General features: G+C 45.1%; 1 protein-coding gene across 1 annotated transcript in view; it reads right to left on the bottom strand.

Annotated features, from left to right (window-relative positions):
• GNAS (GNAS complex locus) overlaps positions 1 to 17,876 on the bottom strand; it is a 158,376-nt gene extending 140,500 nt beyond the window's left edge. Inside the window, exon 1 of the mRNA XM_065691974.1 lies at positions 17,144 to 17,876. Within this exon, the coding sequence (XP_065548046.1) occupies positions 17,144 to 17,579 (436 nt within the window). The 5' untranslated portion in view covers positions 17,580 to 17,876. The remainder of the gene's footprint in view (positions 1 to 17,143) is intronic.
• Between the last annotated feature and the right edge of the window lie 299 nt (positions 17,877 to 18,175).

The raw sequence follows: 18,175 nt of genomic DNA, 5'->3' as shown, positions 1-18,175 counted from the left end.
TTGTACTGAGAACTCTTCCTACTTAGAATACCATTACAAACTCTGTCAGACCACATCTCGGAAGCAGAGACAAAGCTAGGTACCATCAACAGTGAGAAGTTCTGTCCTGGTTGACACAGGGGTTGCAGTCATTAGAGCCACAACCCACTGAAGTCAACAGACAATTTCCTAATCAAATGACAGAAGGAGAAAATGCACTGGAGATTTTAAAGGCCCGAAAACATTTGAGAAAGGGAAAACAAGAAACACTTGAGAAAGGAAAAAAACTAACTTAGAAATACATCCAGCGAGCATTTGGCTCTCCCTTACTAACTAAAACGTCAGTTTTGGCTGTTCTTCCCCCAACATTATCCTTACCTCTGTGATCGCCTCCTGTGCGTGAGGGTCACTCCCAGACCTCACTATGCTGAGACACATTGTTTTTTCACCAGCATCTGGGTCAGATAATAAAATAGTTAGGGTTGGAAAGGACCTTAATCATCCAGTTCCAACCCCCCTGCCATGGGCAGGGACACCTCACACTAAACCATGCCACCCAAGGCCCTGTCCAACCTGGCCTTGAACACCACCAGGGATGGAGCATTCATAACTTCCCTGGGCAACCCATTCCAGTGCTTCCCCACTCTTACAGTAAAGAACTTCTTCCTTAGATCCAATCTAAACTTCCCCTGTTTAAGTTTTAACCCATTACCCCTTGTCCTGTCACTACAGTCCCTAATGAATAGTCCCTTCCCCGCATCCCTACAGCCCCACTTCAGATACTGGAAGGCTGCTATCAGGTCTCCACGTAGCCTTCTCTTCTCCAGGCTGAAGAGCCCTAACTTTCTCAGCCTATCTTCATACAGGATGTGCTCCAGTCCTCTGGATTACGTGACATAATCTCTTTCTGAATGGAATTTTGTCAAGCGCTGGAAAACTGCTTCCCAAGCAACATGCACAGTGAGATGCAGGTGGACAACAAAGCTGAATAGAATAAATAATAAATAGTAAATAGAAATCTCATCTAGTAATGCAACATGGACATGCACTCTCCTTGCGACCTCTTCACAGGAGAGCTCAACTCAACCAAACTGCCCCACAGGTGTAAGGAATTGGTGCTCTCACAGCTCTGTTCCATAGGAAACTGGCAGGGAGCCCTTCCACCCCACAGACACAGCTTTAGCACTTCCGCTACATAAAAATCCCACTTTCTCTCCTGAAACACAATAGCTCCAACAGCATCTCACAGACATCAGCATGAAAAGATGAGCCGTTTCCATGCTCCAACACAAAACATGCTTGACTCTGAGTGCGCAAACGCAAAGAACTGTTTTTGCTCAGAACCAGGTCTTGCCCAGTGTCTTTTGCTGTCATTTCTCTCAAGCTGGAGCATGCTACCCAGTACCAGGCTATTCACGGAAATGCAGCAGATGAATCAGAAACTGGGCAATAGCTGCCCGTGCTTGAAAGCACAGATGTTGTGATGCTGCAGGGCAAGGCTTGAAGTTGGTTCAGGGCCTCTCACTTGATGAAACTGTAAGACATTTGTATGGTCCTTCTGGTTCTGGCATTCAAAAAATCCTGCCTAGCAGAGGGGAACGCCTGAGTGTACTGATGGCTCAGGACATCTGTGCCAGGACGGACAGAGAGCTACAAGAACAAGGAACTGAACCAAACGCTCCATCTCAAAAGCAGTAGACATAACCCACAATCTTAAAAGACTTAGAAACAACACAGATTTAAGTTTAACAGTTAGCTATCAACCGTGCCAATGACATTAGGTGAATAGCCATTTAAAAAAAAAATAAACCTCAGAATTTCTGTTATAAATTAAATCCAACTATTCAGAAACTAGTATTTTGAAAACTAAGTAAGAGCTTTCTAGCTGCCAAAATAAAGTTTCACCATCATGTGGATTACCAAATAGCAATTCAATATAACAAAAATCACTCATTTGTATAAAGTTGTTATAATTAATAGAGCTTGTTTATTATTTCTCAGAAAGATTTTTTAATCCCCAGGCTTCAAATAAAAACTGCAACAAAACAAGCCAACAAAACCAAACCACAAAGTAGGTACATCTAGGTACTGTACTGACTGCCAGTGGCACAAGACCACACAGGACCAATTCTTACTTCTCCTGCCATCACCAACATTCGTGGCTTTTCCAGTATACCAGTCTGATATTATCCTTACCAGTCAGGTAAAACCATCCTTACTGGGAACTGTATCCTTACCCTGTGCGGGGTTTCTATACACTCCACGTTCTTTAATGGGCAGCTTTCCTTGGTGTTAAGCGTGGTGAAAAAAGCCCACTGGCCACGTGCCTGTCAGGTTACTGAATGCCTACCATTCTGAACAAACCTGGACGGGTGTCCTCCAACATTTTCCAGGGTCCCAATTCCACAGACAGTTACCAAGTTAGGGCTGTTGCAACTCATGAAAAAAGTTAGGGTTTAGGATTATATGGAACTATACAACTTGTCTTTGTCAAAGGTGTTTAGGTGTTATTGTTTTAGAAATGAAACCAAACAAAACCCCACAGTGTTTTTTGTTCTCCACTTTTGTGTTTGGCTCTGTCTCATATTCCATCTACCAACTTTCCTGTTTTTGCAGGGGGTCGAAGCCTGGTGCCTTGATCACTTCCTCAACTGTTCTCAGAAACTGCGTTCTTGAGGCTTCTTGATTTTGTTTTGGGTTTTTTTGTCCATAAGCCTTTAAATTTGTAAGGAGGTACCTGTGGATCCTCAGGGTAGTATATATCCTGGTGGATTTTTTTCATGGTTTACTGCATTTTCCACATTTGTCTGTGACAAAGGAATACTGAAGCAAATGCCCCTGAGAGTCCACTCACGTCTTGCTGAAGCAGCCACCACAAAGGAGTTCACCTGCCCATCCACAGCATGGCATGTATAAAAGAGCATGGTTTGTATAAAACCGTCCACAGCATGGTTTGTATAAAAGAGTCCTCTTCACTCCCCCAAGGAGGTTTCAAGTGAATAAATGACTCTGCTGGACTTCGAAGCAAACTGCCCAAATTAAAACTGCATTCTCAAATTATTATTTTAAAACTATAAAAAACTAAACCTGAGTCTGCGGTGAAGCCTTACGAGTCTAGCATCACCGTGGCAGAGAACTGGGCTTTCCACCCTTGATGCAAAGAAACATTCCAGTTGTTTCAAGACGCATTTGCCATAGTTTAACCCTTACATTAATAAGTAAGCTCTGTTTGGTGAGAAAAATATACCAGAGAATATTCATATTTTCCATCTGATACTGAAGAAATGCAAGCACAGCGCACTGGCAAACTTGTTTTGGCTGTGCAAGTAAGTTTTTCTGGAAGCCCAGCAGAAACTGGGTTTGAAATCTCTCAGTGGAATTACATTTTTGTTCAAGCAATACCACACAGTTCGGAAGCCACAGAAAATATCTATTAAGACAGTTGCTAATTTAGAGAAAAAATGACCCCATCTGGAACAGCATCTGCAGCGCTGTTCATTGCACCAGAAGAAAAATATTATTGTACTGCAGCGTGTGAAGCTTTGTAACAAAGATGACGCCAGGTCAAAAGAATCTAACTTACAAAGAAAGGCTGAGGTTAAGATCTTGCTTTTACTCTAAAAGATTAAGTCCAAAAGGAAGTTTAACATGAAGAAAAGGGTAGAGCTGTACTGACAGCTAACAAATTTCTTTCCCTATCAACAACAAAGGCTTTCAGCACCAGGAGAATGTCTTCCAATAACTGAGGTAAGTAAATTAAGATACCTTAGGAAGCATTATTTTGAACATAAAGAAATATAAGCATAGCAAGAGCATTATCAGAGCAGATTGCTGAAGTAAAGCTTAAATAAATGGAGAAACTCTAAAGATAACCTAGGGGAAAATACGCCCCTGAGTTAGAAACTTCAGTGCCTTAAACAACAGAGAGGATAAGTCAGGTATTTATGAACAACAGCTCAAAGTCAGGGTGAGTAAGGGCATACCAAAACTACCTGATGGGAAACATAACAAAGGGGTTTGCATTAAGCATTTGCCCGTGCAGCAGTGTCAAGTCTTGGTCAGCCTTAGGCACATGTGGCAGAAAACACAGTTAGCAAGAATATGTCATGGAAGCAAAAGAGGTACCAATGAATTTGGCAACCTCCATGATTAGGGAACAACCGAGTGAGATGCAGAGGAACTGAACTGTAGTTTAAGGCATCAGAAAGGAAATTAGGCACTTCTCCCCTTTAGCCAAATTGGGTAAGACAACATAGAAAGGACAACAAAATACCCAGCAGTGTCAAGAAATTCACTACGTGCCAGTTTTGCACTGATGACAGCAGGGGTGAAGGGAGCCGGCTCTGAACAAAGCTGCTGTGAAATGAAGCAGGAGTCCAGAGAAGAAGCAGTTGTAGAAAGAGTAGTTCTGATGGGGCATTTGTTGAAATAAAAGTGAGACGAGTTTTCAGAAAGCATCTTGTCAGTGGTAAGGGTTCAGAAATGCTAAGGTATTTTCCTGAAAGCAGATCTGACATATTGCAGCTGTGGAAAGCGCGCTAGGGAACGGAGCAGTGGGCAAGCCAAGGGGGCAAGAAGTAGATAATAGAGACCAACTAGTCATGGACAACATCTACTGAGGTCAGCAGTGGTTCACCTTTCTTACAGGGCTACAAGCTGTAGACCCCAGATAACTTGAGCCCCGTGTTTCTAATGGCACACTAAGCACACAATAGAGGAGCAAGCTGGTGATCACCCCAGCTGACACTGGAAGAACCCAAGGGAAGTGGGAGCTGTCAGGGGTGGTGAGACCAGACACAGCTTCCCTCTTCTCCCCCTTTAGTACAATACTATGCCCACTTCAATCATCCAGCCCATAACCTGTGAATGAGGACATGGAGTTCAGCATCCATGGCTTATGGGTGGGCATGCTCAGTCTGATGATTTTAAAGGTTCTGATAAGGACCAACTAAATAGCTTGTAACAAAGACTTGGTAAAAACTGACAGAAACTCTTCTGGAATCGAATGATGTCAAATTTTCTAATGTTGCACACAGAAAAATCTCAATTATAGTTTTGTATTAAAGTAGGCATAAGGCTAAAGTCCTCCATTCAGCTATAGCTTGCTCAAATCTCCTGCATTCCTCCACAGCCAAAACAACACGTGACAGTATGCTGTCACCTATGCACATGTATTGGCCAGGCATCAGCTAAGAAACAAATGTGCATCACTAATGATACCACTCTGCCTCCAAAAACCAGGCCATTCACACCTAAACCCATAAGCAAATTTCTCCTCAACTGCAGCATCATTAGCCATAATCTATCAACAAGTCATCTTCTGCAAATGAATACTGCCCATCCTCAAGCTGTGGTGTAACAGAGACGTAATAGGGTGCCCAAAGAGATGACCACAGCCCCTCATGCCATCTCTCTGGCTCTCAGCTAGCACCGTCTGCTGTCACTGCACTGATTGTTATTTCCAAAATTCTTAATTCCAATTTCACATAAAATTACTCTATCAGTATTCCTAAGAAAGAGGTGATCTGTACTGGGTGAGATCAGCAGGAACTGAAGATACTAAGCACTCGAATACCATGCCAAGCCTGTTGTTGAGTTATCCAGATTTCAGCCAAATTAAACAGTACGCAGTTTTACAGGACTACAAACATCTGTTTTCATAAGGTGTCCAGATCATTAGCAGCTAATTCTACATCTCCGCTACATTCCCTGCCATATGCTGGGGGATAATCCCAGCAAGTAACAGGGATTTTCATCTCAAATCCTAACAAATCTGCTCTGCAAGGCTTCATGGTTTTTCTATAACACTTACTAGATAATGACTCTCAGCTGCTCCACTCTGCTCTCTCCATGCCTTGCACCTATTCTTTCACAGCACCCAAAGGCTCCTGCAACCTGCCTGGGAACAACTAACAATTTCTTCATGCCATCCTAGAAAAAAAAAATCCGTCCCTTGCCAAGGGTAAATATAAAATACACCTCATGGATAAACTCATGCTCAGGCTGTCCCCTCCCCAGCTAGCGCTGCCACCAGCAAGACGTCTAAGGCAGGAGAGCCACATGCACTGCACAGAACTCTGGAAACTTTTGTCCATCATTGGTTGGAGCAGTCTTCCATTCTCATCGGAGCTCCCAGTTAGGGCTACGTGTCTATGCCTGTAGCAAACAGCAGATACAGAGCAAATGGAAACTATCCAGCTTTATAAGCAACTTCATTAACTGAACATCAGAGATGTTTGGGGCACTTTGCTTGGCAAAACCAGGGTGCCTACGTCGATGTGATGGCACTTCTGTGGCCATAACAAACGTGTATATACACAAACAGAATTTGATCTTTGGCATTAAGCAACAATAACAACAAAAATGGAGGTGGCTGCAGTAGTGATAGAAGACAAGAGATGGACTGCTTTGGAGTCTGGACTGACTCCCTTCTCCAGGACATAAGCAGAGGCATCGTGAATCTGTCACATTCCCCAACCTGGCTGCACCCCTTCTGTGCACAAGGGGGTACAAAATCTCAGTTAAGGTTCGGTCTCTTTCTTCTTTAGCAAGGTGTTATCTGTGCTGGGCTTTCTGACAGACCTACCACTTGCTTCAGCACCAGAAGCATCTTCTGAATGTCAACTGGGAAGAGGAGCAGCTATCAGCAAGAGCTGCCGGTGTTTCCACCCCACAACAGCAGTAGTCTTGAAACAACCTTGAATGAACCATGGCAGACCAAACTCAGGGTGGGGACAGCAGTGAGGATCTAGTGGTTCAGTCTCCTGCCAGCCCTCGAAGAAGCAAGCAGCACGATGAGAAGTGCAAGCAATCCCATAGCTTCCATGTAAGCCATGAATGGTGCTGCTGCTGGCAAGGACGGACATTTGGATGGGATATTTTTATCACCTCTTCATTCCCATCCCTGTCAATCCAAAACAAACTTCAACTAGTTAGGGGTGGGAAAGATGGTTCGCAATGAGAAAAGGATTCCCTGGCTCGTATCACCACTGGATACGTGGATACGTGCCATTGCGGTGGCACAGCTGCATCAATCCTGGCTTCCCAGCTTCCAGTAACCTTTCCAGACTAAAATAGCAGACCTACTGCTTGATTTTTAGCAGCTGAAGAGCAGGAGTAAACCACATAAGTATTATGTAAGATGATCTTTTTCTAAGTATATGTTTATTGTGCACAGAGGAAGTGGATTTAATTACAAACAACTGGAGGTTTTTAAGAGTCTGGATTGCCCCCCTACTCCCTTTCTCAAAACTTAGGCTTGGCAGGAGCTTTTGAGTCTCATTGCAAGTCTTCTAAGTATTTCCTTGGAAAGACTTTACACTTGGTCCCAGGCAAGAAGTCAAAATCAACATTTAAAAAGCATGCCCTGCATAATTTCCAGGATTCAGCAGCATTAAGGTATACTTATGGAGGCCAGGAGGAGAACTGCTTTTTGTGCTTTTTGACTTCGTGCATAAAGCTGGTCTTCAGACAAGGAAGTTTATATTCCAAATAATATTTTTAACTACATGCGGTCAAGTACATAACTTATCAGGCCCTTCCTCATCCCCCTCCCAAAATAAGCCTGAATGGTAAAAAATATCTTTGTAGTATTTAGTCTTTGCTTAGACCTCTACTAGAAGCAACAGATTATCAAGCCTTCTGATACTGAATAATTTGATGGCAGAGAAAGTTTAAAATAACACTTTCTTAAACTCCTTTATTATGCCAGATCTCATGGTGTGTCCTGTGCCTTGCTAGGGGATGGAGGGCTGTCCCCTGGCTGATGGGATGGCAGCACACAGGTGACTCACTGTTCCCATGGCTGACACTGCCCTTGCTCGTGTGAATAATCCCATTGAAACTGCTGGGACTGCTGCGGAGCCTGCAAGACTGAAACTGCTGGTTTGATCCAAAGGCCAAGAATTAATTTTCACCCATTTCATCTATTTGCTAATCAAACAGGCCTCTGCAAATTGCTTCTGACTTTCCAACACCAGCACACATGGCACTTTTAGATAAAAGGATATATGCATGTTTAAGGACTATCCACTCAAACTTCACGCTGATTTTTGTTTTGGGCAAAAACACACCAGAAGGTGTGTTTTCCTTGTGAATATTTCAAGTGCTTTTTTTAAAAAAATACACATTTTTCTGAAATACCTGCAAATCCAGCCCTGCATCACTCACCACCTAAAACCACAAAATGCTACAGACAAGATTAAACTTCACAGAAGCTGAGAGAAATGAAAGCACAGGCAGTGTTAAGGCATGAGGCTTAGCAGAGAAAATATCTTTCAGCTTTTACAGTCTAAAAGGTATTTATTTGTGTTTTTTATACGAAGAGAAAAAGCAGGTCTACCAAACTGTGGACATAAGGCAGGGAAACCATCAATAGAGTATTTCACACAGTATTTTTCTTCCAAGCAGACAGTTTTAACTGGTGTTTATAAAAATCAAAGTCTGAATGCAGATTTCCAGCTCACAATAGCATGCCCTTCTCCTCAGTGTCTCAGTTCCCTCCCATTGTGAAGTCCCTGTCCCACAAAACCTCCAGGCAATGGAATTGCACAGTTTTTGGTGTCCGAGTCAAACCACCATAAGCGAAATTAAAGCCAGAAAGGACTAATGCAGTCACCTTCCTTTGATGCCTTAAACAGCTCTCATACAGTGCTAGACAATATGAGAAGCTCACAGAGTAACACTAAGCATGTTTTCCTCGGAGACTGCAACTGCGCTCCCTGAATAGTACTGAAGTGAGCAGATGTAGCACAAGCATCAGTTAGGGCATTCACTCATACACTGAAATTAACACTACAGCTACTTTACGTTCAACCAACAGGTATAAGCCCAGTTGTTGCACTGCCTCACAATTCACTTCATCATGCAAAAGAAGAAGGAGGTGAACATTGAGTCCCTTCCGTCTCAATAGGAATGAAGAAGACAACCTAATCCCTGGGATACTCTGCTATTTTTGCCTTGACAAAAAGAGAAAGGACACTTAAAGTAACAGTAAAAACATAGTTCTGAGATTGCAAAGATGAGAAAATAGAGCTCAGCTCTCCACAAGCATATGTCAACTAGTCCTAAATGAAAAGCTCTACAACTTTCTTACAAACCATAAAGCTGGAGCCTGAAAAATCCCCTCCACCAGCCTCTGGCTCCTGTGAGTGCTGGTACACAACACACCTTCGTCAGCAGCAAGACCGTGGTCCGAATTGTTCTGGTGTATCAGGGAAATCTACAATCTCTGCAACATGACAGGAAGAATTTATAGTTCAGGTTCATGTTTCTGGATGCCCCAACTACCCCCTAACCTGCGCTGATTGGACCAAGGGAGTAGCACACGCCTCACAAGCTCCTCTGCAGCACAACCTGCTCTTCAGCAGTCAGTCTCAGCAGTCAGTATCAGGATGAGATTATCACCAAATTCCAAAATCAAATGAATGCTCCCATGTTCAAAATTGTGCTTTAAAATGAAAGCCACTTCCATGAAAATCCAACATTAAAACACTTCTCCATTCCCACTCGCAGAGAAGTCAACCTTACACATAAATCACTGTCACTTCACAAGGGAAGCTGCAGGGGACACTTTCTTTCAGGAGCAGCTCCCACAGCTCCTTCCCACCATAAATCCCATGCCATCCCTGCGCAGGGCATGCAAGAGATGGGCGAGGGGTTGGGCCCTCCCTTCATTTGTTTTTCCACTGAACTTGATATACTTCCTTGAGGTCAAAGTCATGAAGTTGCAGAAGCTTTGCTATGCACAAACCAACCTGTGTGAAGCTGTGCTGGGGTAGAACCACGTGGGTTTGGTTTCTGAAAATAGTGCTGAATACATCAACAGCCTAGTGCCAAGCTCAGCCTTGTGGGACATGCCAGGGGATGGGAGGCTCCAGGGTTTTAGTTGGTGTGTTGTCTATTTCTATATGTAAATCCCTACTTGTAAGAAGATTTAATTGCTCTTAGGATGGGGAAAAAGAGAAGGAATAGTCCTTCAGCAGGAGGGCCCTTCCCCCGCAACTCTTCCTCCAATTTGGAATTAGAATTTAACTGGGTTTTCCCAGGAACATCGGCATTCCCCTCCTCTTCCAACACACTGCAGCAGAGACAGGAGAAGTGACTAAACAGAGCAATACTGCAGATTGCAAAACTGCATCTTATTCCTTTTTATGAACTCACCCGTCCTCCTCAGCATCCACTTCCTTTGCTTGGCAAAATAAACAGCAACTTTCTGACATCTGTTTAACACCCTCTGCCTCCCCACATTCCTCAATGCAGAGAAAATTCATCAGCTTTCTTTTCTTTTTAGTGACATATAAATCATAAAATGCTGCTCAGACACAGATACTACGGATTTCCTTTGCAGGGGGAACGTGTTAGAGGAAGTAAAGAAAACTTCATCTGAGCTATTCATAAAGCATAGATAGCTTGCTTCTCACATGTTTTTTGACCAGGGAACAATAAGTCATGGAGTTCAACTTCTCATCTTGAGACACATGCTTCAGGTCCAAATATCAAAACTATTAGAGATTTATATGGCTGGTAACTCAGATTTATGACAAGTATGTGAGTTGTCCTCACTTCAGGGAATTGCCAGGCTTTTTTGTTGCTGTTTTTAAATTAGAGCAATTAGAAGGAAATTCAATGAAATCATGCATATTTGTGAATAAGTACACTCCCAAATTTAAGGGAGCCAGGGAAGAATTGCATGCAATTAGAACTAACTGCACTCTTCAGTGTTTCTCCTCAATGAAAATGAACACACCTTATGGACACGTGTGAATAACCATAGCACACAGAAGGGTCATAAATAAACTATCAACATGTCTGTAGGGATGACTATTCATCCCTTTTTTCTGACAGTACAGGCTTTAATCAAGCTAGGATTGCTGGCTAACACGCTTTCCAGTATCTTGCTATACGCCTGCGCCTAAGTGGAGCTCTAGAAGCCATGTCTGCATGAGGCTGTTCAAGCGCAGGCAGCACTGGAAAGGCACCAGAATTTTCTGCAAAGGTGGCCCACATTTCCATGTAAGAAGCTCACCAAGACACAGAGCAATCATCTGCTCATGCAAATACCATGAAGCCCACCCTTTAGACTCAAATGCTGTAGCCAGGATATCTCTCTCCTTCTGCCAGGTCCTACCCTGCTGAACAACATGTTGAAGAAGTGAGTAGTTTTTTTTACGAGGAACACTCAAAGGCCCCAGGCCCTGTCCTTGCAAAAGACAAAAATATTCACTGCTTTCTAGAAAAGTCTCTTGAGGTTACAGGAGATGCCAAAGAAGAACATGAACAAATCACCAGCTAGTACGAATGCTTGTAGCAGTAACACTTGACATCAGTTTCAGCAGTGTCACTGGCAGACTAACAGGCTAAGGTGCACATGAGCCCCTCTGGTTTTGCATGGAAATTGTTTGCAGGATAATGACACACCTGACCATGACGGCACAGTGTATACGTGGAGTCAAGGCAGGATGACATTCTACAAACTCAGGAGAGAAATTTCTCATCCCTCCTTCCCAAGGAAGCCATATGAAGAGCAAAGGTTAATGGGGAGGGGCTGGGAACCAGCAAAAAACCCAATACCCGACAAACACCAAACAAACAAACAAAAACCAGGGAATGCCAAGTAGCTTGCCTGTCTTCTTCCTATGAAATTGTAAAATGGAAGCAGGAAAAAACCTACTTTTCTAAGTGACCTAAAGCATAGATGTGCCAATGCTGAAGACACTACACTGCTCTGTTTCAGTAAATATTGACAAAATCCCACCAGAGGTCCTGAGCCAGCATTGCTAGCATATTCATCCCTTTGTTACAGTTTGCAAAGCTTTCCAGGTATTTCTGTTCAGGGTGAACACACTCCAGACCCAGAAGATCTCTGTTTACCAGCACTCTATGCCATAAAGTGCATTTTGTATACAGTAGTGGGAACTCAGCAGGACTCGTCTTGTAAAAGCTATTCATTGTAAAGCAAGACCCATAATTAGCTACCACCTCCTAGTGTCTACAGCAGGATCATCAAGTCTGCACTGGAAAGTACTGGGCAGAAGGAAAACACAGCAATTCCCACGTCCAAGTGTTCTTGTAGTATCTGGTAATTACTGGGAACTCTCTTGGAAAATATTGGAATTCCTTCACCACTAACGACAGTCCATTTGGAGAACAATGGTATACTGCTGCCCTGCGAGCTGCTATCACAGTGTACAGGCAGCAGGTTGTAACAGGGCTGCTCCACTGAACAAGATACTCGCATCACAAGCATCCCCCAGGACAGAATCAGAAGTTTTTGGTTTTACTATTCTTGCTTTTCTTAAAAGGGAAATTAAATACCAACTTGGTATGAGATGTTTAGTGCCAAATATCTTGTTCTCAAGAATCAGGAAGCACCAGGCTAAAGGTTCCCTCTACATTTTTACTCTGTTCTGTACATCTTTTACACAATCTTCTAATAAGGATCATGTATTTTTTGCAGGGTGTATGCCCCCTCTTCTAGCTCACAATACATGGGGCACAAGAAACAAATCAGTGTGAAGTGAATGAAACTATTGTCAACAGGGAGTTTCACCAAGTGCTTGAACACATGCCTATCATCATAACTGGGTTTCTTCCCCTCCTCACCTGCCTGATCCCCAAGAGTGGCAGGATAACACCACACTGTCAGCCACCAAGATAGGGAATCACATCAAGAGAAAGGGTATCTTGTGGGATTTGCCATTAAATGCTGCCATGAAGAATCAGACCAGCTTCATCTTGCTACAAAGCTGCCATCACCAACTGGGCAGCAGTAGTTTCCATAGCGGCCACCCATCTGTGCTTCTTACTCCCTCAGATGCACTTCTGAGCATCTAAAACTTACACTGCAAAAGCGCTGAGTGTTCACAAGCATGAGGTCCATGCTCTGAACACACAAAGTATTACTAGGAAAAAATTAAAAAAGGTTGAGCATTCCAGAAAAAAATTAGCATGAGGCAAAGACCGGGCATTTAAAATCAGTGGTAGCTTCCAACAATTTTAGCTTTAGTCTTTGGTGGCATTTCTCTTTCTGGCATCGAAGGAGAAAGATACCACCTCATTTCACTGCAGTGCCATGCACTGACATTTATGAACCATTCAGTCCCTGCAGTGATCAGTACTACAGAAAAGCCCATGAGGAGTTCAACAGTTCTTTATTCAGTACAGGGTATGGATGGTGTGTCGTAAATAGGGCACAGGGTAACACATTGTATGAGGAGGATAAGAATATTGAATAGCTGCTCATTCACTGCACAACATCCGTCTTGTGCCTTGAATGAAGTACCAGCCCTGTGGAAAAAAAATACAATGTAAACCATACAAGACAGTCTTTAATTATATGGTATGGAAGGGCTTACCATGCAGCATACACACAGAGAGGGTGACTGTGGTTAGCCTTCACGCTGATATTTCCTAGTGTTTTAAAGTATGTTTTTCTTCCGGCATAATATAGTCCTTCTATAAAAACTTCAAATTTGCATGCCATATATTCGTATTTCTACCAATATAAATATTTCTGTTAGAAACATTTTTATTTCAGCACTGATGTAGGTAAGATTCAGAACGGTCATCATTTAATTGTAGTTTAATAAAAATACCTAAGATGAGTGCATGCATCTATATCGGTATATCAGTAGACATTTCCTTTTCAATAAAATACAAGTACTTGTTACATGGGTAAGCCTGAGAGAATGAAAAAACCTAAGTACACAAAGATTGGCAAAGCACCGAAAGGAGACCAGCCCGAGTTCACTCTCTTACAGCAAACCAAATCACAGAAGAGGAGGAAACCAATACACATTCACCAGGAGAGCTGAGCAACAGTTTTGGACAGAGTGGGGTTTTGTTGGAAAATACTAACTTATGAAAAGCATTAAAACCCTCAGGCAAGGCTACAATTCTTGTTTTCATATGTTTGTTGCAAGATAAAAAATACATTTATGTTGAATTATACTTTAAAGTTTAAAAAAAAAAAAAAGATAAAGAAAGACCCACATTACTATCACCAGGGAGGATACACACACATGGAATTGTTTTATGCCAAGCTTTAAAATAATTTCTCCCATAAGCTTTCAATTTTAGAGCTAGGATTGTCCTCAAACAAAAAACAACCCCCATGCACAGAAAAATCACCCTCCCATACCCAGTAACCGTGTAATACTCCAATACCCAAGTAACCCTGAACTTGCACCACATTGCCAACATTAACGACTGTAATCTTGAAGTTATGACTCGTACAGTACACAAAACAAAATCCAATGAGATTACACCCGATTGTGCATTTGCCTTGAACAAAAACAAAGCAAAAAACTACTGTATGTACCAAGTCAGATAATTGCTTCAAAACCAGAGATGTAACGTCTTTGTGCTACTGAAATCAAGAGAAGTTTCAGGAATCAGGAATTTACCTTATATATCTGTGGTGATGAAAAATACCTAAAATCGTGTTACAGGATATACAGATATCCACTGAGTAACTACACCCATGCACTGCACATCCCTGAGTGCTCCAATAAAGTTCTTTCAATAAAAGGAACTGCAACACAGGAACGCAAGTATCTGTTGTGCTAAAGAGCACTAATCCGAGTAATACTCGGAGTAACAGGCTAGAGCATACAGCTGTAAGGTGTGTTATACACACACACTACAACATCAAAACAGAAAACTGTGACTCTGTGCATTCCCTGTATTCTGTACAGCCGAGCATGCGACCAGGAGAAACACACCAGGGTTGCAGCCCATGGAAGTACATTAGCTAATGCAGCCATATGTTAAAAACAGTTTAGTGCTGAGGACAGATCAGACCTGAAACATCAGTACATTTTTAATTCAAATTCTGTTACACTCAAAGAAAGAGCCGCCACCTGTGCTCTCCTTTGCTGTCGACAACAGCAGTATGCTCCTGCCCAAGCATATCAGCCTAAAAAGTTGGGAGCACAAGAAACCACAAGTAGCTATTGCAGTTTTGCCATTGAGCCTTCAACCCCAAGTGAAGGGTCTTCTTCCTCACTCTAACTCCGTTCCTCGGAAGAAGACTCAGTTGCAGCTTTAAATCCCAGCTGGATGCTCCTGCCCTCCTCATGCAATGTAACTCTCCCGCACCATCTGTGTGTGCAATCCATGAGCATCCCAGCAAAGGCTCAGCACAGAGACACTCAGCCGTGGCAACAATACCTGCAGATTTACATAAAGTATAATCAAATATACACCAAATTTCTTATTTCAGTTTAGAAACTGAAAATTCACCAAGTAACAGTGAGAGTGGGATGCAGGGGAGAAGCAGCAAGGGAAGGAAGCTAACTGGAAAACTGACAGTCCCTGTGCAAGGAGCAGGGAAATGGGTCTCTTTAGGCATCCCAAGATTTACAAGAGGGCCAAAAAGTGACTTCCGGCTATTCATGTCGAGGCTGAAATATAATAAACCACTGCCAGCATAACACTGACTCACATCCATCAGATTTATAAATCAGTACTTTGACAAAGAATGCTCTGTTGGCTTCACCACACAGAATTTTAAACTGGTAAGATACGTTGTCTAACCCACTCGATGCTAACGGCGTTTCTGCAATAAACAGTCCTGTGGCACAACATGTTAGAAGCAATATTATAAAACAGGCAACTGAAACATCACAAACACAGGCACCTATCAGATATCCTTTGGGACTTAAAGACTTGCAGATGAATATCAAAATTGGCCCTACTTTTTTTTTCTTAATCTACAAATTAAAATCAATTCTCACATCTCCTTCTTCAAGCCCTTGTTCACTACAGAACAAACTTGAAGTACATTTAAAAAAGGACAAAATCTCAAAATACTTTAAAAAAAACCCAACAAAACAAACAACAATCCCAACAAACAAAAATTTGCCCAAATGGTAAAGTACCTGCAGCATAACCACGTCAGAGGTGTGATTTCTTACACACACAGTCCCAGCACAGAAACTTTAGCCTTTACACAAGTGATGCTCAACCCTCTCCTCAGAAGTACACCTTTGTGAGCAGACTTACATCCATACAGCAACAACCACATCAAAAGAAGCTGTGCTTCTAGAATAAAAACTTTAACCACCAACTCTCCAAAACCTATGTCTGGTGTTGTTTTCTAAAGCCCCTCAAAGTTCTGCTCCTCTATTACAAACACATCCAGGGCCTAATCTCACCATTTATCACAGGTGGTACCACGCACACCTCAGGGGTAGGATGCTGAGACCAATTTGAATCAATGCTCTGAAGTTATTCGCAAACATTCTCTATTATTCCAGTAAGTGCAGAGTTCAGCAATCCACTTGTGCAGGGCAATCTGTGCTCCACCTGCATTGTACCAGGGGGAGCAGAAACGTTTCCAAAGCGCTCAGACTTACCTGAAGGCCAACGCATGACTTTCTATGACCGTTTACGTGGGGGTCACACACCACACGAGCTCAGACATGGCACAAGTGGATAAAGAGGCCTTTCTGGAAGCGCCTTCCACGCAGGAGCATCTCCCAACCGGGAGTGCTCACAGCCCAGTGCAGATGCACAGCCAGCAGTACATGAGAGCACAGAGCAGGGATGGATTAAACAAATCTCAGCCTTAGAGGCCGAAACTTCCCCAGTGAGTATCTGGGGGGGTGGGGAAGGGAACCACAAACTAACGCTCACAGGAGAACTTGGGCTTTCCCTTCACACAGCAACTGCAGCAGCTCAACGAGCTTTCCTCCTGCGGTCCTAGTGAGTGGCTTCATGCCAAGCAGCAGCTGAGGTAAAGCGGACACGGCACCTCCGTGCGGGCGAGCACCTTCAGTGCGCCGGGGAGCGCTGCTGCGGGCACCGCTCCCTCAGGCCGGCCGCAGCCCCGGCTGCTGCCACTCGCACGGCCGAGCCCCGCCGTGCCCCCCCCGCCCGAGGACCCCCCGCCACTGCCCGGGCGCGCTGAGGCGCTGCCGCCCACGTGAGCGCGGCCCCGGCCCCGCCCCGGCCTCACCGCGGCCACCGCCCACCCCGCGAGCGCGGGGCCGCCGGGCATCGGTGCCGACCGCGGCTTCCGGGCGGCCCCGCACCTGCCGAGCCGAGCCCAGCCGAACCCGGCCGGGCCGAGCCGAGCCCAGCCGAACCCGACCGGGCCGAGCCGAGCCCAGCCGAACCCGACCGGGCCGAACCGGGCCGCCCCACTCCCGCCCTCGCTCACCCAGCAGCAGCAGCCGGTGTGTCTGCTTGTACTCCCGCTTCTCCGCCTTCAGCGTCTTGTCGATGCTCTTGCTCCGCTTCTTGTCCGCCCGCTCCTTGGCCAGCAGGTCCTGCCGCAGCCGGTGCCGCACCTGCGGGTCTCCGTGCTCCGCCGCGGAAGGGGGGATGTCCGCCTCGCCGCGGCTGCCGTAGGGCGCGGAGGGGTGCGCGGCGGCGAGGCGGGAGCGCAGGCTGTAGCACAGCCCCATGGTGCCGGAGCTGCCCGCCTCACCGCGCCGCGGGCATGCTCTCTGCCGGGCCGGGCAGGGCAGGGCGAGGCGGCAGCGCCCGGCGGCCTCTTCAAGCGGCCCCGCTCTGCCGGGCTGCGCTGTCCCGTCCCGCCCCTCCCCTCGGCCGGTCCCCGCGCCGCGGCCGGCGGCCACACGTGACGCGGGCATGTTTACCGTATTCTCTGGAAAGCGGCCCCCGCCGCAGCCTACCGGCGGAGGGGCGGGGTACGGCGGCCGCACCCCCGGGTCCCCGCGGCGTGGCGGTGTCGCTGCCCCGCTGGGCCCGGGGACATGTTGGTCAGCGCTACCCGCTTCCAGCGCCCCGAAGCTCGTCCCTACCGCTGGGTTGGTGTGTCAGCCCGTTCCCGCTGAGGCTCTCGCACCATGTCAGGAGTTGAGGTGACATCCAGCCCCAGGGGTGCCGTGGGGATGCTGTGGCGGGCAGCAAGAGCCCTGGTCCACTGGGGAAGCTCATGACCAGTGTGAACACAGCTGAGCTCCTCCACCACAGCATCTCAGCCCACTGAAAATAAGGACGTGGCACCAAGACATGCGCCATTTTCACACCCCGGTTTCTCTTCACTTCCTGCCACACATGTATTTGTCACTGAGTTCTTATTATTTTCTACGGACACCGTCATCCAGTGGGGAAGTTAATGATGGTGCTTGCTCTCCTGCTCTTCTCTCTCTTCCGGAGGCACCACATCTGCTTTCTTGCAATAAAGTTCAAATTCACCTCCTCAGTTGCTATCGATGTACCTGGC

The sequence above is a fragment of the Lathamus discolor genome, chromosome 11, assembly GCF_037157495.1.
Source record: "Lathamus discolor isolate bLatDis1 chromosome 11, bLatDis1.hap1, whole genome shotgun sequence".
NCBI classification, from domain to species: domain Eukaryota; kingdom Metazoa; phylum Chordata; class Aves; order Psittaciformes; family Psittacidae; genus Lathamus; species Lathamus discolor.
This window is presented reverse-complemented; position numbering and strand designations above follow the sequence as displayed.